Raw genomic sequence first — 25,223 nt, 5'->3', positions numbered from 1 at the left:
AGGAACTGTTACGCAGCCCTGGGCTTTGGCTTCAATGGCTCCTGCTCTGCAGATTCCCCAAGTGGTGAGATGGAGAGACTGAGGACAGCTCTCCCAGTGTGTATGCATTTAGTGTCCAAAGAAGGAAAATGACCTGCATATTTCCTTTCTACATGCAGTCTTTTATCCTATGTATTCAACATGTGCCCAATTCTTTTATACTCCCTACTCTACTAGGTGACCATCACTGCTACCTCTGTAGCCTTGAACACTGTATAATGCAACAGGCCATGTTAGCCTTGCAGCTGAAGAGGTAGGTGTTCAAGGGTTGCGACAACACTTTCAGTAGCAAACCCCTAATAACCTTCTCATTACTATTCCTTCTTCCAATCAATCCTTCACCCCTGCACCTCCCCCCATTCACTATGCTGCCTTCAGCATTGGAACTTGTCCCCCTTTCCGGTTCTCCTACATGGGCTCTTGTCAAGTGCCAAGTCTAAATGATGTTGGAAGCTGAAAGCAGGTCCAGGACTAGGGTGAGGTGAGTGAAGCATTTATTTGCATTTACTCAGGTGGAACATTTACTCAGTAATCAAGATAAATAATATTTTGATGCAAATTTAATACAATATTTTAGTTTATATAAAAAATAAAATCAGCAAACTATGGTACCTTCTTGTTGGTGTCACTGTATTGTGAGCCCTTACACCATTTGAATTCTCAATTGTCCATTGTTTCCTATGGCACATTCCCTTTATTGTGTGTCACCCTCAAATATATGCAGACAGGGATCCATGGGTATATATAGAATGTATGTATAGGCATGCGTGTTTTGAGAGTCCACAAATAGACTGTAAAACCCCTACTTCATACACTTCTTAGTATTCCCAAAAGCAACACCCAAAACAGTGCTGAGTGCAAAGCAGACATTAAGGAAGGATTTATTGACTGGCTTGTGAATATGGGGAAGGGAGGCTGCCTTTGACCAAGAAAAGTTCCTAGGGACTTTTACTAACCGAGCTTTTCCAGTGTAGGCTTTATCCTCCCATTTTCCTCCCAGCATACAGAGCAGTCCCGAGAGACACACCAGGAGGTGGCAAATTTCTTTCCAAGAAGGGTGTGGAAGATGCTTAGTTGTGGTTTGAGAAACTAGTCAGTATCTTGTTCTCTCTGATGTCCTGTTTATGGAGGCCCTGTTGGAAGTTCTGTCTGCATTGAGAAGGCTCTCTATTGTGTCCCTTTCTCCTTCATCACAATTATCCTCCTTTCATCCTTAGTAAGTCTGTGTGTGTGTGCATATGCATGTGTGTTCATATCACAATTCAGTGTCCACATACTGTATGTAAGGGTCACAGAGATGAACAAGTCATGGAGAGAAAGACTATCCATGAATGACTGTACTATATGAAGTAGGACAAGGTAAATGCTACAAAGGAGGAACAAAACAATGTTATGGATGTTCACAGAAGGAAGAGGTCACATTCAGTACTGTTTTGGTTTGCAAAAGCTGTCAAAATGCAATATACCAGAAATAGATTGGCTTTTACAATGGGATTGATTAGTTCACAAATTTGCCATTTTAAGCCTATGGGAATGTCCCAATTAAGGCATTAACAGCATGAAACCTTCTCTGAAAAAAGGCCACTGGCATCCTGGGGGTTCCTCTGTCATATGGGAAGGCACATAGCAGGCATCTACTGGTCTTTTGCTCCTGGTTGTTTTTTTTTTTTGCTTTCACCTCCTGGTTCCAGTGGCCTCCTCTCTGAGCTTCTGTGGATCCTCTCGTAACATCTCTGAGGGTTTTCTCTTTCTGGGAGCTCTCTCTGGGTGTTTCTCTTTGAAGTCTCTAGGCTTTTATTGATCTTTTATCCTCATAAAGGACCCCAGTAAAGGATTAAGACCCACCTTGAGCTCGTCATTGAAGGCTGAGGTCATGCAGTGTGAAACCTATGTCTGATATGTGGAGGTTGTGATTCCAGGAACAGCAACTGTCCAGGAAGATGGAGATGTGACCTGGGAAGTAGAGACAGCATCAGACCTAAGTCTGGAAGAGAGGAATGGAGGTGTAAAGCAGAGACCAGAAAAGGGCAGGACAGTAAGTAGCGAGGAGAAGAATGAGCTGCCCTTTCTATCTGGGACTGAAGATTTGTTAGGGAATAAGGAAAGTGTTGGGAAGAGTTATGGAGGTTCATGCCTTAATGGGAGCTAGCAGAAAATGGCATATCTTCAAGGAATTGGCTGAGGCACCAGTAGCTTGCACAGTATAATCTCATCCTTAGTATCAGCAAAAGTTTGGGGCAGAGGAAGGGAGAGTCATAAGAGAAAAATGGTGACTTGAAGAAGTAATCAATGTTGGTTGGGTGTTAATGGCAAAGTAGGTTGCAAGTGGACACAAACACAAGGGGGCTAACTGAGGTAATTATGAATAAAGCTGCTATGAACATTCATTTATAAGTTTGTGTGCATGTGAACATAAGTTTTCATTTCTCTTGGGTGACTACCTAATAATGGGATTACTAGGTCATACTGTAAATATATGTTTAACTTATAAGAAACTTCCAGACTGCTTTCCAAAATGCCTGTCCATTGGCAATGTTGCTCACCATTCTCATCAGCACTTGGCTTTGTCAGTTTTTTTTTCCTTAGCCATTCTAATAGATTAGTTTAGTTGTATCTCATCTTGGTTTTAGTTTATATTTCCCTAATGATTAAAGATGTTGCACATCTCTTCATATACTTATTTGCCATCTGTATATTGTTAATGAAATGTCTGTTAAAATTTTTCCCATTTTTAAACTGAGTTGTTTATTTTTATATTGTTGAACTTTGAGAGTTCAAATTTCTGGATACAAGTTCTTTGTCAGAAATCTGATTTGTAAATAAGTTCTTTTAGTCTTTTTTTATCATCTTCAGTGTCTTTTGTAGAACAAAAAGTAAAGCTAATTTGACATTTTTTCCTTAAATAAAAGACCCACCTTAAATTGGGTGGGTCACATCTCAATTGAAACAACCTAATCAAAAGGTTCCACCAACAATAGTTCTGCACCAACAGGAAAAGATTAAAAAAACATGACATTTTCTGGTGTACATAACTGCTTCAAACCAGCACAAGTACAAATCTGGAAACATACATGGAAGAGGTGGAATTTGAGATGCATCTTGCAATATGAGGTAGAATTTTCTTTACTTTCTTAAAATAAATACATTTCCACCATCATAAAAATACTGAATGATAATTAGTTGTGATAAATTTAGAAAGTATTGAAATATATTAAGGAGCCCCAAAAGATTAAACTCATCCATGAAATTGTCTATCATTGAGAGGTAATAATGATACCTTTCAAGGTTTTTTCCTATAAATTGATTTACAAGTTTTCCATATGTTATCTAATATTCTATCTTTGTTGCCTAATAGCTTATCACATGCATTTCCTACATTTAAAAACAGTGCATTTGTAAACTTTGAATAAATTACTGCATAATAATCAATTTTCAATGAGGCTCTCAATTGTGTGGCAGACCCCACCTGCTCAAGGACAGCTGGAGTAGTCTGAAAGGTTTTTGTGACATCATGACTCTCAAAGATCTGCCTGCAGTTGAAGACTGCAAACTGGCAACAATCTGGAAGGGTGATGTTTTAGTTTCCAGGACTGCTCAAGCAAATACCATGCAATGGTTGGTTTAAACAATGGGAATTGATTATGTCACTGTCTTGAGGCTAAAGAGAAGTCCAAATCAAGTCTTTATCTAGTTGATGTTTTCTTCCTGAAGACTGGCATTCTGGGGCTGGCTGCTAACAATCCTCGGTCCTTAGCTTGTCATATGAGAGACTCAGACTTGGCTAGAGGAAGAGGTTGATATCTGGCCATAGGAGTTGAAGCTCTTGCTGCAAAGAGAGATACCTTCTCATCCACAGGGAAATTTTTTAGTACTTCCCTTCTGGTAGTGTGGTGGTTTGAAGCTGTTATGTACCTCAGAAAAGGCCATGTTCTTTAATTCATCCCCATGGGTGCAGACCTATTGTGTGGGACCTTTTGATTGGGTTATTTCAATTGAGATGTGACACACCCCATTTAAGGTAGATCTTAATCCCGTTATTGGAGGCCTTTATAAGAGGACAAAACACATATAGGAGCTAAGAGATGAAATTCAGAGACTCACCCAGTGAAGCTGAGAGACAGAGCAGCCAGAAGCTGGAAGCAATGAAACCCCGGACAGAAGGATGAGCAGACACCAGCCATGTGCCTTCCCATGTGACAGAGGTATGCTAGATGCCAGCAGCCTGTCTTCAGAGTCCAGGTATCATCCTACTGATGCCTTGAATTGGACATTTTTACAGCCTAAGCACTGTAAATTGTAAGCTAATAAATCCCTATTGTAAAAGCCAACTCACTTCTGGTATATTGCATTTCGGTAGCTTAAACCAAAACCGGTAGCATTGTGCCTGTGAGGAGTTTCTCATAATTTATTTGTACTTCTCTCTCCTCCAGGCCATAATAATCTCAATCTTTCCTCCCACGTGAGATTGTAGCCTAATGCCTCTCTCCAAGTGGTCCCAGGACTTCCTGGAAGAGCTTTTGGCTCTTGCTCCTGAACACTTGACAAAAAGGAAGCTGAACTCTGGAGCCTGTGTTCTAAAATTGATTGTGGTGTTGCATGAAAAATTATAGGATGATGCTGTGAGCCACTGATTGTATACTTTGGATAGATTATATTGTGTGTGAATATATTTTAATAAAATTGCATTAAAAACAAGCAAACAAAAAAAGATATAACCCCTTAGAAAAGTAACTTTATGCTGCATATAATGCTCTATTGCTAGTGAAGGTCTGATCACTAATATTTTGTGCACCCAGTATTGACCCTATATGGAAGGAAACTGATGCTATGCAAAACAGTCAATGGGCTGAATTAAGAGCCATATGGATGATAATAGTGAATGAACTAGGAGACACGCTTAATTATCTGAACCAATTATTGTGAACAGCTGGGCTGTTTACAAGGGCCTCATGACCTGGATGGCAACCAGGAAGCAAGAACAATGGACAGTCATAGGTCATCCCCTATGGGGATAAGAGCTATGGCAAGACATATGGGATGGCTGCCAGTGACAAAAAGTATCTATCAGGTCCCCACCCACCCTCCTAACAGGCTACCTGAGAACATTAAGGCAGTTGTCTAGCTCAAGTCCGGAGTCACACTACTGAAACCTGAAAAGCAGCCAAGTGGCTTGTTTGAAATAGCAGACACTGAGGTATCAAACCTTTGGCATTTAGCCCAGCAGTTCCAGCTGCCCATCACACACTCACAGCTTATAGACATCACAGGGAGTGCCCACTGTGCTCCCTGCAACAAGCATGCTGATTGTCCCACCAGATGGGACATATCAGACGATCACAAACTCCAGGGACCCCATGGCAAGTGAATTGCATCAGCCTCTTTCAGCTCTCAGAAGGGCAAGGTATGCATTCACCATGGTAGATACTGGCATGTGACTTCTGTTAACTTTTCCTGTAGGCAAAGCTAATCAGCGAGCCACCATACACTGTCTAGAAAGGGTAAGCTTAGGTATCTATGGGATAGGTATCTATGGGATACCTACATAAATAAACAGTGATTGAGAAATCCCTCTCACTGGACAAATGACCCAAGCATGGGCTATGGACTATGACGTAATGTGGACTTTTCATGTACCCTTTAACCCTACAAGTGCAAGTCTTACAGAAAGAATGAAAGGTCTCTTAAAGGAGCAGTTGAAAGATGATAAGAAATCCCTACAACAATGAACTAAAAGGCTTTGCCAGGGTCTAACCCACCTAAACTCAACATTATGAGCTGCAGCCCCAGTTCCTGTTGTAATGCTAATGGAAAATTAGCATTTGCCATTTGCCATGAGAATGGCAATGAGAATACAAATTAAAGGGCCAGCCACTTTACAGCATAAAAGGGGGAATGATAATTTTTTGTTGCCTATGCCTCAGACCGTACAAACAGGGGCAAATGAGGTCCATTGACCTTGGTGCTGGCCTATGCAGCTATGCTGGTTGGGAATCTTAAGCCCATGGGGAATAGGAGTTATCCACGATGTTGTAATCTCACAATCATTTATAAAAAAAAAAATGCCCGTTAAAATTTTAATCTCCAATCCAGGCCCTCCTATTCACATAGGAACTTTATTTATAACCATGTGGATTCTTCTTATGCCTAGACTAACAACTGATGTCATGATGAAGGACTCTGAAGATTTACAAGGGGAGAATATCTAGTATTTCAGACCTCAACACAATGTTCATCTGTTGGGTGCCTTACTATCTACCAGTGGAACTCTTGCATGTATATTACTAGATGAAGAAGATTTATCCCTTATTATTCCCCTTAAACATCTTTCTTTTCACCCTCAGCACCCTAGCAAAGATCTTTCTACAGTGGGCTTCAGTGGTAACCTATGCTCACAATCAAACTCAATGTTAGATTTTCACAGACTTTCCAACTTCAGGTGCTACCAGCCTTCCCTGAACCATACCTCATGCCAACTGGACTACGCAGAATGCCCTGTTGATGTGGCAGAATTTGATGCAGGGACAAATCTGCAGTGAGACTTTCTCTTTTATTTATTTATTTATTTTTGTGTGCTGCGTGGCGGGGGTCACATTTCATTCTTTTTCCATGTGAGTATCCCGTTATTGCAGCACCATTTGTTGAATTTTTGTTGGTTTATTTGTTTGATTTGGGGAAGTACCATGGGTGGGAAATCGAACCCAGGTCTCCACATGGCGGGCGAGAATTCTACCACTGAACTACCCTCGCACCCCCTGAGACTTTCTCTTTAAAGACTGAAACCCAATTGCCATCTCATGATGAGACTCGTACTTATACCTTTTCCCTTGTGAGGGAGCAAGTAAATATGCCCCAGACTACATTAAGGTATGCCGTGCAAGATGGAATAGGATAAGCAGTAACCTTAGACTGTATTGCCCCTGTCTGCACGGAGCATCTTAATGGGAACCAAGATATGGGGTGGTTATCCTCAGAAGTGTGCAATCTTACCATTGAGCTACAAAATCATAGCCTTTTGCAATGGCGAAGTGCCTCCAACAGATATGGAGCATATGTCTCCCCCATGGGGTAGCTATGGACCTGTGGGCATATCCCTCCTCTGTAGGTGGCTATGAACCTGTGGGCAATATGGATGGCCCTATTTACCTTACAACTGGGCAGGACTCTGTACATGGGGGCAGCTGTATGTTCCTGTCACATTACATGATTCTTTACCACATACTCCTAGCAATTGGGAAATGGCTAAATCTAGATAGCGAGTGACGCATACCCCTGGTGGTTTTATTCTTTAGCTATTCTCACCCCAGGGGCTGCCACAATGGTCACCAAAATCATATAACACCTTTAGCTAATCATATAGCTCATGTGCTTAATGAATCTAAATTAGCAATATCATTGTTGCAATGATGAAACCACCCAATTACAGAAAGTAGTGTTACAAAATACAATGCTTTAGACATTTTAACTATGGCACAAGGCAGAACCTGAGTCCTTATAAACATACAATGTTGTGTATATATTCCTGATCCCTCACATAATATTTCACAAGCTTTAAATCATATGCAAGAGCACAGACACAATATGGATTAATTATCTACTGACCCCTTCTCTACTTGGTTTAATTCTCTTATTCATCTTTGGTGGCATTACTTTATAGGATTATTTGTCCTATGTACTGGATTATTACTATTCTGTTGTCTTTTATATTGTTGCTGTGCTATATGGATCCAATACCTGTCCTATGGTCAATACAACCTGTTAAAGGGGCAATGTAGTGGTGGAATCTGTGGCACACGGACTGGGCCCCCTCCTATATAGCCTGTAACAAATCTGCTTTAGCCAAGGACAAAGGTCAAGAAAGTAAACAATCTCCACAACGAGGGAAGAATGTAGCCATGGGTGAAAAAGAAAAAAACAGCATTGATTACATCTTAGTCTTAAAAACTAATCTTAGTAAAACATCATGTCTTAGGCCCCTTTCCGGATTATACTAGAGACCTGGTGTCCCCATACTATATGTGAGATCTTTGTTCTAAAATCACATATTACCCTCCCCTGGGCTCCTATTCCTGGCAGAGCACTGAATGTCCAGACTGGCTACCACCATAGAATCTCTTCTGTCCGTAAGTCCCAATAAACCTATATCTACTTCTGTGCCTGTCTATTTTTTGGTCTTGCAACAGCCTCAGCTCGTGCTCTGCATGAACTCTATCTGGGCCTGAACATCATGCAAGCAAATTCTGCTATAACCATGGCACCTTACCTACTATAGTCATTTCATAGTATGGCAGTGATGTTCACAATTAACTTTTCACATGGACCACCTTAAATAAGGCTTGCATTGCTAGAGATTGCTCAAAACCAAAGGTTCAACAGAGAAAAACTTAATGCTTTTTAAATAGTGGACCACGTCTTTTTGCACAGTACTACTTTCTGGTTTTGTTGTTTTCTACCCTGGCAATTTCACATGAAGTATACAACATGAACAATGCCTAGGTCTGCTTGCTTCTTTCAAATGGATGATTATTCTTGAACATGATCGTGAGGTCATGTTTCCTCTTGCTTAAAAGAACACTCAACCCAAAATATCTTTTCACTATTTAATCAGCAGGAACCAGGATTCTCTCAAAGAATGTTGAAGGTGAAAAAAATACATTTGAAGGCATGATTGTTCATTCCTGACCTGGGGAAGATACACTAATATGCTCTCCTGGTTTTGGAGAGAGGGGAGAAAGGAGTAAAGAGCCTCTAGCTTTTATGGACTGTCCTCTTGTGTCTCCTTTGAAACAGAGGACCTTTGAGCCAGAATGGCTCCCATCCCCCTCTCTCCTCCATAAAAAGAAGGGTAGTGAACAGAATTTGGAGAGTACCTGATCAACATATGGTTGTTACTTCACCAAAAAGCTGAGTGAGTAGCCTTTTAAGAAGTTTCACTAAAGTCATGATGTGCCTGAGCTCGTCATCATGAATGGAGCTTGGCCCTGGCTTGAAACACATTGTTTTCGAATTAGGAACACATCTTGCCACATCATGCACATTTATATAATCCCAGTTTGGCATGGTGAGAGTTAGAATGGAGGAGATAGGGATCAGAGGACAGAGGAGAAAACACAAGTTAGGGAAAACCTGCTATAGGCATTTAGGAAATTTCTGTGATGTGCAAGTCCTATTGATGGTGACTCAGGATGTCACTTTATGAAAGAAGACCTCCTTGCAATTTTATTTGAACAGTATTCCCTTAGAAATTTCCTTCCATATCCTGCTAATCACTTTTGACACGCAAAAATAAATGTATTGCGAATTCCCATCTTTACTGAAAATACAAAAATGTTTCCCACCAAAAGATGAGGCCTTAGCTTTGTTCATCTGTACAATTAATTCAACAGGCTTCTGGTGAACTGCCTTTTAAAAATTTTTTTTTTAAAAAGGAAATTTTTGCCTTCATTGGGATGGTGTTAGGCTTTACATACACCAATTCTGATCATCAAATTATTGTTCTTTTTAAATAAAAATATTGCTACAGAATTGCAATACTGGTCCAACTGTCTACTTTTCTTTTAAAGCAAGAAACAGAATGTGAATAATCAGAAAGCACTAGAAGGTATCAATTAATCCAAAATACTAGCTTAGTTCCAAAAGCACTTGCAAAGAAAACCATGGAGAGGGTGAAGGGGGATGGAAGCAATTCCAAATAACTGGAATCCCATGAATGTGTATGTCAAGACTCATGAGGCTATTTTTAGAATTTATCTGTTACTTGGTCACTTTTTTACCTCAAATACTACAGTTTTTCTTTGACTTTTTCCTCAAGGTATAAAAAGTATGAAATATCAACAAGCTTCACACTTAGATGTGTACAATTCGAGCATTATAGAGCTATCTACATACCTATAAATCTCCTGAAATATTGGATAATTCAATAGTATTAAAAATATCAGGGCACAGAAAGAACTACAAACCTACTTCTTTTCATTACACATAAGAGTCAAATATTCAATCTGAAAAAAAACACTTATTCATTTTAGCTTTCCTCTATATTTTCATGTTGATACACTTATTAAAATATTCCTGTATAATTATGATTGGTCTTGTTATTGTAGGTGAGGATTAAAACTGCAAAACCAGCCACCCAGACAAAACAGGTAATCAGAAAGATTATCTCTTCCCCACCTCCCTAGCCCTGATAACTAGAAGTCAATTTTATGGCATGAGCCCAAACACCGGGTGTGACAACAAATGCTAGGTCCAATTTCTTCATAATTCTTTTTGGTGTGGGCATGCTTGGTAGAACTTAGGTGTGGAGGCCAGCATCTATCCCCCAAACCAGACTGCATATTGCTGCATGTGGTATGTATTAGGCTTTGGCTTCAATCTACCACTACTCAATTCCTCACTTAATTTCAGTCTGGCATCTCTGTTCCTTTTCAAGCAATGTCCAAAGTCCCTGAACATGGTTGAACCTCCAGAGAGGTTCTTATTGAAAGGACGTCTGACATCAATAGGACAATTCTGAATGACCTCATCTGCAATTTCTGAGATAGGTTGTTTGAAGTCTGGATTAGCAAACTCTTGGTGAAAAAAATATTTCCGGTCTCAAGAATCACTTGTAACCAAAATCAATGAAAAATTCTCTCTTTGAGATAGCATTGATTTCAGTATACGGCTTAATCCACTTTGACCTGTCTGTGTCATACTTGTTAAATTCTTTTTACTACAGCTGGGTAGACGTAACTATAGCACTCCTTTACTGCCATAGCTGTTTCCAAGGATCATTCTGGGGGTATTCCCACTTCTCCGTCTCTCAGCAGTTGCTGAATACAATGCGTTATAGCTCATCCTGTGATTGGAACGTGTTTAATACTGCCAATCACGTACCCCTTAGCCACAGGAATGACATAAGTGACACCATCTCCACTATCTATTACTGTACCAGTCAATGTCCATTCTCCTACTTGTCTGGAGGTCCAGGGTGCAGCTAAGGCAAGAATAGCCTGCACAGCAAAGTACAAGCCTGGAACACTGAAGGACTCAAATCTTATTTCAGCAGTATATTCCCTGTTTTCTAGAGTATTCAGTGGAGATTCAGTCAAAAGAAAATAATGGCCTTCGGGTTCTGCCCTTAAGTATTTAAAGATCACTTGCTCCATAAACCTTTCCATCAAGTCCCAAACTTCAACTATTCTATGGCGAATTGGCCACTGTGTTGCATATATAGGCTTTCTTTTTAAATGCTTCATCACCAATGAAGAAATCTAAGTCATTGACACCTTTCATCACCCTCCTCTGAGCTTGATCACCCATTTTTGCTCACTCTTTAATAGCAATACAGGAAGGGATGACCCACTGTGGTTCTGTATTTCCAGCATTTCCTGGTTTTGTATACCCAGTGCCACAGTCCACCACACAGATGGCAGTCGTCCTGCCATCTTACTCCTCGCCTGCTGCTACCACTGCTGGCATCTGCTTCTTGCTGGTTGGGGCTGGGGATTGGCAGCACAAGGCAGGGGCTATCTGACCATTCACAGCCAGGCTGCCCTCTCTGTCCAGGAAAGTTGAAATAGTAGCGAGAAGGCAGCACACTTGGTCAGCGGCTACCCCTTCTGCAACCCAGGCAGGCAGTCCCTGCCCTGTCCCACTGCAGCCTTCTCCCCATTTATTTTCCCTCCCCCTCACTCCTGCACCTTACAACTTCTACCCCTCATGCTTCCTTTACCTGGGAAGCCAAGATGGCACCTAGTCTGATGAACTGCTTTTAATTTTGTGTTATGCACAATTTGAACTTGCCAGGAAAACACTTTTGAAATACTGTTATGAAGGTTATTTATTAGAAAACTAGGGCTATATGGCACCATGGGATCAATGCCATATTGACCAAAAGGGGGAAAAGAAATAAAACAAAGTATCAGTGGTGACAGAGTTCAAATAGAGTCGAGAGGCTACTCCGGAGATCACTCTTACACATGCTTCAGTTAGACATCGCTATCATAGTTTGCCAAACCCCAACCAAAACCATTCCTACCAAGCCTAAAGAACACCTAGGGCTGTATATAAGATTCTACAAAGGTTATGCACTAGGGTAGCTTTCCAGAAACCTACAACCTCCAAACGGGTCTCTGGACTAGATAAGTTCTGAAACCTAGAGGGCCCAGCCTCTCCAGAACATCAGATAGTTCCATCTTCCTACCCCATATTAGTGACAGCCCCTTCCAAAATGAAAAAGTTAGAATGGGCATAGCCAAAATACCCCTAAAGAGTAGGAGAAAGACCAAAGGTGATGATAGAGTTATACTGAGAAGGTAGGTTTTAAGAAATGAGTATGATTGCCGAAGTAAAAACCTAAAATTGTAGAATTATAACCTATACCAAACTCTAAACTCTGTTCTACAACTAATGGTTGCGATGCACTTTGAAATGTACTGCTTTTTTGTATATATGCTATATTTCACAATAAAAAATAAAGTTAAAAGAAAAAAGAAAACTGGGGCTATAAAATGACTGTTGATGACAAGAGCCGTACCAGGATAAATAAGGCCAGAATGAAGAGATGCAAAGGCCAGGATGCAAAGGTGGATGAGGCAAGGGTGACATGGGTGGCTTGGACAGTTTAGCATCCTAGGTGGTCTGAGAGTGATGGAACCAGAAGAACCCAACTCCAGTCGGGCTCCTGAACTAAGATGTCATAATATGGCCCATCCAAGATTACACCCAGAGGGAGGGATATGGCAGCAGGTGGCATATTACTGAATGGTAATGCCTTCAGATCTCTCTTCCAGTTGAAACTTTTGTTCTTAAAGCTAACCTTCAATCTGAGGGAAAAGAGAGATTGTTGTAGTATATTGAACACATAACGGCATAACAGAAAAAGTTTCAATTTGCAATTCTATGTACAATTGAGATTATAAACTGTAAGGGGAAAAGCTATTTCCTCATTTTTAAAACACCTAAAGAGCTCCGGAGAGGCGGGGCGAGACTGTGCGCTCCCACTGGAGAGGTGGCTCCCGGCTGGGCAGGTGTGTGATGTGGGGTGGGGATGTGCGCGGGGAGCGGGGTTTGGGGCGGGAGTGCTTGGAGCGCAGTAGGGGGGTGGGTGGCAGGGTTCAGGTGCGTTGGATGTGGGGGAAGTCCCAGGTTACCAGCGCACATGAGGGTAGAACATTCAAGGAACGCGACTTGGCTTGCTTCCTACTCCCCGTCTCCCTGTGTGTGCACTCCTGAGATCTCTGGACCTCCATTTGGAAATGGGCATGATAGGCTGTTTGCACTAGCTGGATGGATGGTCTCTGGTTCTCTGCGTCTCAACTCTTCAGCCTTTGCAACCACGGCTTCCCAATGTGGTGTAGAAGATCCTCCCAGGTCACTTGCACCCTGGAATTGCCATACCAGCAGCCTTCCCATCCCTTCTCTAGCTGTTCCTTTGGAGCAGTGGTGAATTTGATCTATCCTATTCTGCCCTCTTTCCAGAACTCCTGTTCTGCAATCTGTATATTCTCATTTTCTTCAACTCTGTACTCAACAGTGGTGCCCTCACTAATTCTGCGGCAATCTTCAATACATTATCTAATAAAAATGAGATGCACGTATGCTAAAGTTCTCCAGGGAGACTGATCTTGCCTTGCACTTAAAATAATGCAACTTCAGATTGAGGTGACATTCTTGGGAGCTTCCTCTCACTCTTCCCTCCAAGTAAAGGTGCAGTAACTAAGTACCCCACATCAACTTGCTAAAAAACGAGTGCAGAATGAGTATGCCTTACCCCGATCTTCAAATGATATTTTGAATAAAGATCTAGGATTGTTTTTAGTGTATGAACCTGCCTTGCCTGCCTGAGAAAGTGGAGACCTCACCCTCCCAAACCGAGGCAGGGCTAACTGCAAGCCTGAGGCATGAGGATGTTAGCACTCGGTGGCTTGCCTTGTTCGGTAGCTTTTTTGGACAGCACCACTAGGTCTGCAACTTGTTTCACTATACACATACACACACACACACACATACACACATTGGAGCAAAGCTAACAGATTCCAGCTGATTTTTATTGTTTTTGGAATACATTCTTTGAAACAACTTTTGGTTTTCTGTGCTCTCAAATAGTCACCTGAAGGAATATTCGTAAAAATAATGACAGAGAACTTCCTAAACTTAGCAAAAGATATGAATATGCACATTAAAGAAGTTCAATAGGCCCAAATAGGGTAAAATTGAAGAGAACCATGCCCAGAAACATAGCAGCTAAATCATCAAAAGCAAAGGACAAGAAGAAAGTTCTAAAGTTGCAAGAGAAAATCAACGCATTATTGTGTATTTTGAAGCTGTGGTAGCCCAGAAAAATATGTTCTTAAAGTTAATCCATTCCTTGTGGCCTCTCTCTCTCTAAGACCAATTCTGCAAATGAAATCTTTGCCCTCCCCCTTTGTGGGACACGGTATCCAGGAGTGAAAGTCTCCCTGGCGGCATGGGAGATGTCTCCCAGAGATGAGTCTGGCCTTGGCACCGTGGGATCAACAATGCCATCCTGACCAAAAGAGGGGAAAAGAAGAGTAACAAATAAGGTACCAGTGGCTGAAAGAGTTCAAACAGAGTTGAGAAGCTTCTCTGGAGGTCACTCTTATGCAAGCTTCATATAGACATTGCTACCTATCATAGCTTACCAACCCCCAACCAAAAGCATTCCTGTCAATCCTAAAGAACACCTAGGGTGTTATATAAGATTCTACAAAGGTTCCACGCACTAGGGTAACTTTCCAGAAACCTACAACCTCCAGATCGGTCCCTGGACCAGATAAGTCCCAAGACCTAGAGGGCCCAGTGTCTCCTGAACGTCAGCTAGTTCTATCTCCCTACCCCATATTAGTGTCAGACCCTTCCAACATGAAAAATTTAGAATGGCCATAGCCCAAACACTCCTAAAGAGAGGGATAGAAAGATCAAAGGTGATGGTGGAGTTTTACAGAGAAAGCAGGGTTTCGAAATGAGTATGATTGCTGAATCATTATAGTGATATTTCTTTTCATCTCTAATATCTTAGAGCAGCTAGAAGTAAAACCCTAAAATTGTGGAACTGTAACCCATACCAAACTCTGAAATATGTTCTACAATTAATTGTTGTGGTGTACTTTGAAATTTATTGCTGTTTTGTATATATGTTATTTTTCACAAAAAAGAAAAAAATGTTGATAAAAACACAAAAGAGAAAAACGTTAACCCATTCCTGTGGGTATAAACCAATTGTAAATAAGACCCTTTGATGAGGCTACTTCAATTAAGGTAGTTAATATTTTGTGACAACTCAGTCAGGATGGGTCTTAATCCTATTGCTGCTCTTGTCATTCTCCCATCTTGTTGGGCTCTGTCTCTTGGTATCTATTCTTGTTCTCAAAAGGGACTCTCTCCAAAATGTTTTCTGTTTTAGAGAATTCCAGTATACTAATCAAGACCCACATAGAATGAGTAGAGCCACATGCCCCTCTATTCAAAAGTTAATACCCAAAATTGGGTGAGTCACATCTCTGTGGGGATAAACTAATCAAGTTTCCAACCTACACAGTACTGAAAGGGATTTAAAAAATAGCTGCCTCCATGAGATGGATCAGGATTAAAACATGGCTTTTCTAGGGTACATAGAAAAACTGGCACACTTGGAATTCTTAAGGACAATAGAGACTGGAGAGTCTACAAATGCTGAAACAAACAAAAAAAAAACAAAAAAAGAAGGTAGGAGGTCTGTGACTCAGACCTACCAGTCTGGCCCCCTCCCCCACACTCAGTTCTTCATGGCTTCAGAGTTACACAATGGCAGAACCCTGGCCTGGGCACCTCCCGCCGTGGTTACAGATTACAGAGCCACTCACAGCAGCCATTTAGAGCCCCATGCATATTCAGAGACAGGGACCTAAGACCACAAAGACACATGGCAGAGTCCAAGCAGTTCACAAGACTGTGCACTCAAAAGGGCCTCCAGTAAACAAATGAGACCCACAATGGACTGCTGGAAAGTGATATATACACCAAATCAGGTCTCCAGTTGCTGGAGCACTAAATTAAAAAAATGGGCATTTTTGAACAATGACCCCATTTGGCATCCTGGAGCTATGGGATAATCTAATGAGGCAATTAGTGGAAGCAGAAAAACCTAGCTGGAAAAAAGAACACTGAACTGCTGTAGGACATGTTGGGCCCAAGGACTGAAAGTTGTAATGAAAAGGAGGAACATGGCATGAGAGAGCAGTTGAGCAAATCACTGCTGCTGGGTAGAAAATCTGCACAAAAAGACAGAATAGTTCAGGACTCCTGTAGAAGAAACAAAGGACAAGAAATCTCCTGGAGATGAAATAATTATATGCAATTAATTAATAGTTGCGCCACATGTCCAGGGCAAGAAATAGGTGCAGAAGATCTCAGAAAATCTGAACAGCTAAACATGGACTGATTTAAAGGCTGAGTATAAGCTGATATAAGCATTGAAGAAAGGCCTTAACACACAGCCAATCTATAAGAAAACATAGCCAAGGGCAAGAAAATGACTTCCAGAGTCAGCATCTCAAAATAATGAAATACTCAAATATCAGCAAAATATCTCAAGATATAGTAGGAAACAAGATGGCTCATTCAAGGGAGCAAATTGAAAGTTCAGGGGAAAAAGAGATTTTGTAATAACAAATCAAAGAAGTTCAAACAAATCTCCTAAATCAATTCAAGGAGTTGAAGGAAAACAGGGATAGAAATAAACTGAATATGGATATGGAGTTGAAGGATAAGAAAATATGTGAACAAAAAGAATAATTAGAAAGTTTAAAAAGAAACATAGAACTTATGGGATGAAAAACAGAATGATGAAGGTTAAAAATACACTGGAGGCATACAATATCAGATTTGAACAGGTAGAAGATAGGACAATCGAAATCATACAGTCAGAAGAATAGGTGGAAAAACAGCAAAGTCTAAGAAATAATGACTGAAAATTTCCCAACTCTCACAAAAGGCATAAAATACATGTCCAAGAAGTACAATATACCCCTGTTTGATTAACTCTAACAGACCTGCTCCAAGATACATAATAATTAGAATGTCAAATGCCAAAGACAAAGAGAGAATTCTGTAAACAGAAAAAGAAAAGCTATTTGCCACATACAAGGGATTCTCAATTATACTAAATGCTGAGTTCTCATCAGAAATCATGGAGATGAGAAGGCAGTGGTATATGATATACATAAGATGCTGAAAGACAAAAAACTGACACTCAAAAATTATTTATATGGCAAAACTGTCTTTCAAAATTGAGGGACAGTTTAAGGCATTCACAGAAAAAACAAAAACTGAGAGTTTGTCACAAATACTCTATAATAATTGCTATACAGTTTCTTCATATTGAAACGAAAAGATAGGAAATGGTGGCTTGGAGCAGTAGGAAGAAGTGAAGATCTTCAGTGAATGTAACTAAATGGGTAAATGCAAAACTCAATAGTATTGTATTCTCAATGTATCATTCTATTCTTCTTTCATATGAGAGTTAGATTAAGAAATGATAATATTTCCTTATAATGGACATGCAACATGTAAAGTGGTAATGTGTGACAAAAACAACATAAAGAGGGGAAATTGAGGGATATGAAAGCAGAAAATGTGCACGATATTGCAGTGAAGTTGGTATCTTTTCAAACTAGTAAACTATAGATTTAGGTTGTTTAACACAAATCCTAGGGTAACTATAAAGAAAATTATTATATTTTTTATTATATTATAAAAATATACAGATAATGAAATGAAAGGGATCAATTACATCACAAAAATCAACTATACACAAAGTAGACAGCAATAAAGGAAAAGAGAGAAAAAAGACAAAAAAATAAAGCACAGAATGGCTGAAGTAAGTCCTGCTTTATCAGTTATAGAACTAATTGTTAATGGATTAAACTCTCCAATCAAAAGACACAGATTGGCAGAATGGGTAAAAAGCATGATCCAACTATATGTTGTTTACAAGAGACTCATTTTAGATTCAAAGACACAAATAGGTTGAAATTGAAAAGATACAATAAGATATTCCATGCAAAGAATGACAATAAGAGAGCTGGGGGCCACGGTGGCTCAGCAGGCAAGAATGCTCGCCTGCCATGTCAGAGGACCCGGTTTCGATTTCTGGTGCCTGCCCATGTGAAAAAAAAAAAGAGAGCTGGGGTAGTGTTCTAGTTTGCTAGCTGCAGGAATGCAATATACCAGAAATGGAATGGCTTTTTTTTTTTAACTTTTTAATTGTATAGTATAAATTATATACAAAGCAAAGAAATAAAATAGCAATAGTTTTCAAAGCACTCTTCAACAAGTGGTTATAGGACAGATCCCAGAGTTTGTCATGGGCTACTATACGATACTCTTATATTTTTCCTTCTAGCTGCTCCAGAATCGGCTAGAGGACTTAAATATTTTTTTATCATCACAATCGACTTTTCTCCCTTCTTTTTTGTGAAAAATAACATATATACAAAAAAGCTATACATTTCAAAGCACAGCACCACAATTAGTTGTAGAACATATTTCAGACTTTGACATGGGTTATAATTTCTCCAAGCATTGGAGCCACACCCAGGCTCTCTGCCATCTTCAGGGCACATGCTCAACCCCTCCATGTGGTGGCAGCCAGGCTCTCCCCAATCCCCAAGGAATGTGCTGCACCCTCTCCAAGGACTGAGGTGGGACAACTCTTCCACTGCAACGAGGTAGAAGGCCCATTCTCTGCCTTCGTGGTAAACTCACCATCTCCTCGTGCTTGGGTGGGTCTGCTCTCCTGGCCCAAGGCTTCTTGACTATGGACTTTAGCTTCCATAGTTCTGCCTCTGAAGTTATTTTACCTTCACATTGTCCCTTTTCTGAGCCCCCCACCCCCATCCAGACTGGCAGCAGCTCCATTTATACAGGTCTCATAGCACTTTTGTTGGCTTTCTATGTAGTAAACAAGGGTCGTGCCCATCAGAGAGCAGGAGTTTCCACAAATCCTTCCTGGATAATTCCATTTCCAATCCTGGCTTTTTCTGAAATGGCCGACTGGTTCCACATTTGGCCAAATCCTCATGTGGGGTACCACTCCCTGGAGTCTCCCCTCCTGGAAGTCCAGAATTTTCCAGAACATCAGTTTCTGTTTTTTTTGTATCCAAGAATTCAGTTCTCAGCTTATCTCGTTCCTGTCACATTTCGCTATAAGCTACGAGGAGAAACAAGGCTGCAGTTTGCACATTTAATTTGGAAATCTCTTCTGCTAAATATCCAAGTGCATGGCTTTAAAAATTTGCCTTCCAGCCAAAGCCACTAGTCAATTTTGCTAGATTATCTGCCATTTTAAGACAAGGATTGCCTTCCTTCCAGTTTGCAATAACACATGCCTCATTTCTCTCTAGAGCCATGTCAGAGGTATCTTTAGAGTCCACACTTCAAAGCATTTTACTCCTTCTCTATCAAGCTCCTCACAACTCTTCCAGAATCTTCCCCTTATCCCATTTAAAAAGCTGTTCACTTCCCTCTTCCCCTCTACATAGGATATGACTCCCAGGGGTGTAAACCTCTCTGGCAATGTGGGACAGAAATCCTAGAATGAGCTGGGACTCAGCATCAAGGGATTGAGAAAACTTTCTCAACCAAAAGGGGGAAGAGCGAAATGAGACAAAATAAAGTGTCAGTGGCTGAGGTATTTCAGATAAGAGAGGTTATCCTGGAGATTATTCTTATGCATTATATAGATATCCCCTTTTTAGTTTAAAGTGTATTAGAAAGGCTAGAGTGAAATGCCAGAACTGTAGAGCAGTGTTCCAGTAGATGTGTTTCTTGAAGATGATTTATAATGATATAGCTTTTGCAAGGTGACTGTGTGGTTGTGAAAGCCTTGTGTCTGCTTCTCCGTTTATCTAGGGTATGGACAGATGAGTAAAAAATATGGATTAAAAATAACCAAATAATATGGGGGAAAAGGTTAAAATAAATTGAGTAGATTGAAATACTAGTGGTCAATGAAAGGAAGGGGTAAGGGTATGGCATGTATGAGTTTTTACTTTTTCCTTGCTTTTGCTGGACAGATGTAAATGTTCAAATAAATGATCATGGTAATGAATACACAATTATGTGATGATATTGTGAGCCATTGATTGTAACCATGTCAAGAGTGTATGGTATGTCTCTTCATTATTTATAATAAAAATATAAAAAAAGGGAAGACAGTGGGGACAAGTCAGAAGAAGGAAGTCAGCAGGAACTGACTGAGAAAGGAGAAGATACCATCATGTGATAGGGAAACCAAAGGTCCCCAGGGGTTGCTGGTCAGCCAGAATGCTACTGACCCCAGAAGAAAGCAAGCTTTCCAGCCTCTGAAATCAGAAGCCAATAAATTTCTGTTGTTAAACCAAAAAAAAAAAAAAAAAAAAAAAAGAGCTGTTCTAACATGCTTGGTATTTGCAAACTGCAGCAGCACCTCACTTCTCTGGTACCCAAATCTGTTCTCATTTGCTGGCTGCCAGAATGCAATATACCAGAAATGGAATGGCTTTTAAGAAGGGGAATTTAATAAGTTGCTAGTTTACAGTTCTAAGGCCAAGAAAATGTCCCAACTAAAGCAAGTCTATAAAAGTATTCAAATTTAGGCACCAACAAGAGGTTACCTTCACTCAAGAAATACCGATGACGTTCACGTTTTTTCTCTCAACAGGAAAAGCACATGGCAAACATGGCTAGCTTCCTCTCAGGCCTCTTGCTTCATGCAGCTCCCCCAGGGGTGTTCTCCTTCTTCATCTCCAAAGATCGCTGGTTGGTGGTCTCTGTATTCTTGTGTCTCTGCTGCTCTCATCATTCTCAAAAAAGGACTCTCTCCAAAATGCTTCCTCTTTTAAAGGATTTCAGTAAAGTTATCAAGACCCACGTGGAATGGGTGGAGTCACATCTCCCTCTATTCAAAAGTAAATACCCACAATTGGATGAGTTATATCTCTGTGAAGATAACCTAACCAAGTTTCCAACCTATGGTACTGAATAGGGATTAGAAGAAACGGTTGCTCCCACAAGATTGATTAGGTTTAAAATGTAGCTTTCCTAGGGTACATAAATACTTTCAAACTGGCACAGACGGTAATGCTACTCAAAGCAATTTATAGATTCAATGCAACCCCAATCAAAATTCCAACAACCTTCTTTGCAGAATGGAAAAACTAATCATCAAATTTATATGGAAGGGTAAGGGGCCTGAGAAACCAAAAACATCTTGAAAAAGAACAAAGTTGTACAACTCACAATTTCCGTCTTAAAACTTATTACCAAGCCACATTAATGAAAGCACAATAAGATCAATGGAATCTTATTGAGAGCTCAGAAATCAACCTTTACACTTATGACCATCTGATTTTTGCCAAAGTGGCAAAGACTACTCAATTAGAAAAGAATAGTCTCTTCAACAAGTGGTGCTGGGAAAATTGGATCTTCATTTGCAAAAAAAGGGGGGGATCACTACCTCATAACTCCACAAACATCAATTTGATGCTGATTATAGATCTAAATATAAGAGCTAAAATTATCAAACTCCTAGAAGAAAATGTAGGAAAGCATCTTCAGGACGTTGTGTTAGGCAACGGTTTCTTACACTTTACACCCCAAATATAAGCTACATAAGAAAAACAGATAAATGGGACTACATAAAAATTTAAAACTTTCGTTCCTCAAAGGACCTTATCATGAAAATATAACGACACCTTACACAATGGGAGAAAATATTTGGAAACCACACATTTGAGGAATGTGTAATATCCAGAATATATAAAGAAATCCTTCAACTTAACAACAAAAAGAAAAGCAACTCAATTAAAAAACGGCAAAAGACTTGTATAGACATTTATCCAATAAAGATATATATATATATAACCAGAAAGCACATGAAAAAATGTTCAACATCATTGGCCATCAAGAAAATGCAAATCAAAACCACAATGAGATACTTAGTTCACACCCATTAGAATGACTGCTATTTAAAAAACTGGAAAGCATTGGAAAAGATGCAAAGAAATAAAAACACTCACTCATTGCTGATGACAATGTAATATAGTGCAGCTGCTGTGGAAGACAGTTTGGTGGGTCTTCAGAAAACTAACTTTAGAACTACCATAAGACCTGGCAATCCCACTACTATGTACATACCCAAAGGAACTGAATGCGGGTACTCGAACAGATTATTTGCACACTGATGTTCATAGCAGCATTATTCATAATTGCTAAAAGATGGAAGAAATCCAAGTGTCCATCAACTGATGAATGGATAAATAAAATGTGGTATATACTTACAATGGAATATTATTTTGCCACAAAAAATAATGAAGACCTGATACATGCAACAACATGAATGAACCTTGAAGACATCATGTTGAGTGAGATAAGTCAGACACAAAAGGACAAATGTTGTATGATCTCACTTATATGAGATAACTAGTGTGTGAAAATTTTATTCTCAATTTTATAATTGAAAATGGTTAAATGGAAAATTTTATATTGTATGCATAATAAAAAAATTTTAAAAACCCATAGAACTGTACAACACAAAGAGTGAACCCAATGCAAAGTATGGACTTCAGTCAATGATATAATATATTGGTTTTTATAATATTGGTTCATCAATAGTAACAAGTGTGTCACACTGATACAAAATGTTACTAATGGAGAAAATCAGGGGGGTGGTATATAAGAACTCTTGACTTTTTGTATAATTTTTCTATAAATCTACAACTTCTCTAAAAAATGAAGTTTACCGTTTTCTTTGGGGGTATGGAGAATGAAAGCACTTAAAAAAAATTAACACAGGGAAGAATCTAGTCTGAACTGAACTGAGAACAACTGACCCCCCACTCACCTGGCCATCAAACAAATCCCACAAAACCCACAACTGCATAATAGTACTACCAAAGAGGGAAAAACATCCTTGGATTTTAGAAATTCTGCAAGGGAATATATGCTCATGCATTTGGTCATTTCATAACATTTAATCTGTGCGTTATCTGCAAGGCACGTTTTGACTGTGCACAATTCTTCTCCAACATTTTTTACCCTTTACGGTCAAAGGAACTTCATTCAAAATAGTTCCTTTTGATTGTTCGTTTTTTTTTTCACAAATGTCCAAAGGTTGCAAACCTTCCCCTCCATCCCTAACATAATGTGACTATTGTAGCAATGTTTTCAGTCTGGCATATAAAAGTATTCCAGAAAATTAAAATTTAGAGCTGCCAGTCTTTGCAATGCTTTATCACGCATTTGAACAACAGCAGGAGGAGGACTAGACCCTTGAACATTTAAACTCTCTCCCCACCAGTCTCACTTTATCACAGAACAACCGTACATAAAATACAGGATTCCTATATACCATCCCGCAGCCAACACCTTTTATTGGTGTGGAACATTTGTTACAATTGATGATAGCACATTTATATATTTGTACTGTTACCTGCCTTCGCGGTTCTCTCCTTCCATGGAGCCTGGGGTTCCTACTTCAACACGGACTTCTCCTTCTCCTTTCCCTCCTCCTCTAGCTCCAGAGCCAATGTGGCCTTCTTCACCTCCTTCTTCTACTTCTGCTGCTTCCTTCTCAGGTTCAGATGAATTTTCTCCTGGCTATATTCTCCCATTGCAGTCACCGAGATCCCGGGAGGCTTCGCATCCGTAAAGATGGAAAGCCAAAGAAAGTTCAGGCTGTCCGCGAGCCCAGAGCCCGTGGGCAGGAGAAGGCGACGCTGTAGAGACCCGGAGATTGGCGTCGCGGTGGCGCAGCGTTCTGTACACTCACTCCTCCTTGGGAAAGTTCGTTTCCTCGAGTTCGTTGAAGCACCTCTCCGCGTCCCAGTACTGACCATGCAGTTCTTCCTGGTTCTCGTGGACTTCCAGGCTACGGTAGCTGGCTGCACCCAGGCGGAAGCTCCATACTTTGAGTGTTGTTGACGGAAGCTCTCTGTGCCTCTGCAGGTTATGTGGGGATCTCTGTCGATCCTCCTGTGGGGATTAGTGCTGGAGCCAGTAGCCAGGTAGGCTCCTCCCTCGCCGCCAGACCTGTTACAAACTGACACCACTTCACGTTGGACGCCGGGTTTTATGATGATCCAGCCATCAACCCAGCAGTAGTGAATACTTAAGTTAGACATGAGGAAGAAAGTAAATACAATCTGGAAAAAAACTGGAGTAACTTATTTCGAGGAACTGGTAGAATTTCCTCCGTGTCTTTTGAAGATGTGGCAGATGGTTAGTGGCTAAAAGATGGCACTAGGGCTTAAATTCCCATTTTTGGCCCAGATTCTGTTTCTTGAGTTGCCACTCTAAAAGAGGAACTGTTATGTTTCCCTGGACTTTGGCTTCAACTGTCTCCTGCTCTGCAGATTCCCCAAGTGATGAGATGGAGGGACCCAAGACAGCTCTCCCAGTGTGTATGCATTTAGTGCCCAATGAAGAAGGTGTGTGACCTGCATATTTCTCTTCCACATGCAGTCTTTTATCCTATGTATTCAACGTGTGCCCAATTATTTTATACTTCCCGCTCCACTGGGTGACCATCACTGTATATCCTTGAAAATTGTATGATGTGGCAGGCCATGTGGCCCAGTTTGAAAGGATTATGCACCCCAGAAAAGCCATGTTTTAATCCTGATTCATTTTGTGGAGATAGCAATTTCTTTGAATCTCTATTCAGCACTGCAGATTGGAAACTTGATTTGATTATCTCCACGGACATGTGATACACCCAATTGTGGGTACTTTGATTAGAGAGAGATATGACTCCACCCATCCAGGTGGATCTTGATTAGTTTACTGGAATCCTTTAAGAGAGGAAACATTTTAGAAAGCCACAAGGGAGCCACGAGAAACATGAGAGCCCACACAGCCAGAGACCTTTGGAGATGAAGGACAGTGCTCCTGGGGGAGCTTCATGAAATAAGAAGCATGGAGAGAAAGCTAGTAAATGTTGCTATGTTCACCATGTGCCTTTCCAGTGAGAGAGAAACCCTGAACTTCATGGCCTTTCTTGAGTGAAGGCAACCTTTTGTCGGTACCTTAATTTTGACATTTTTATAGACTCACTTTAATTGGGACATTTTCACAGCCTTAGAACTGTAAACTTGCAACTTATTAAATTCCCATTTTTAAAAGCCGTTCCTGTTCCGTATACTGCATTCTGGCAGCTAGCAAACTAT

General features: G+C 40.3%; 1 protein-coding gene and 1 pseudogene across 3 annotated transcripts in view; both read right to left on the bottom strand.

The window, feature by feature from the left end:
• Positions 1–24,326, bottom strand: part of LOC143671564 (uncharacterized) — a 49,090-nt gene extending 24,764 nt beyond the window's left edge. For 2 of the 3 annotated variants that reach the window (XR_013169600.1, XM_077146777.1), the window contains exons 1-2: positions 23,489–24,326; positions 1,885–1,992 (exon numbers count right to left, since the gene is read on the bottom strand). Coding sequence is in view for 1 of the 3 variants with exons in the window: in XM_077146777.1 (XP_077002892.1) it covers positions 1,885–1,914 (30 nt within the window). In the remaining 2 variants the exon portion in view is untranslated. The remainder of the gene's footprint in view (positions 1–1,884; positions 1,993–23,488) is intronic. The other variant, XR_013169601.1, reaches the window with a different exon arrangement.
• LOC143671598 (actin-related protein 3 pseudogene) lies at positions 8,970–11,676 on the bottom strand (annotated as a pseudogene).
• Positions 24,327–25,223: the final 897 nt, after the last annotated feature.

Source organism: Tamandua tetradactyla, chromosome X (assembly GCF_023851605.1).
Source record: "Tamandua tetradactyla isolate mTamTet1 chromosome X, mTamTet1.pri, whole genome shotgun sequence".
Lineage (NCBI taxonomy): Eukaryota > Metazoa > Chordata > Mammalia > Pilosa > Myrmecophagidae > Tamandua > Tamandua tetradactyla.
The sequence above is the reverse complement of the archived record's forward strand: the minus strand, read 5'-3'. Positions and strand labels throughout refer to the sequence as shown.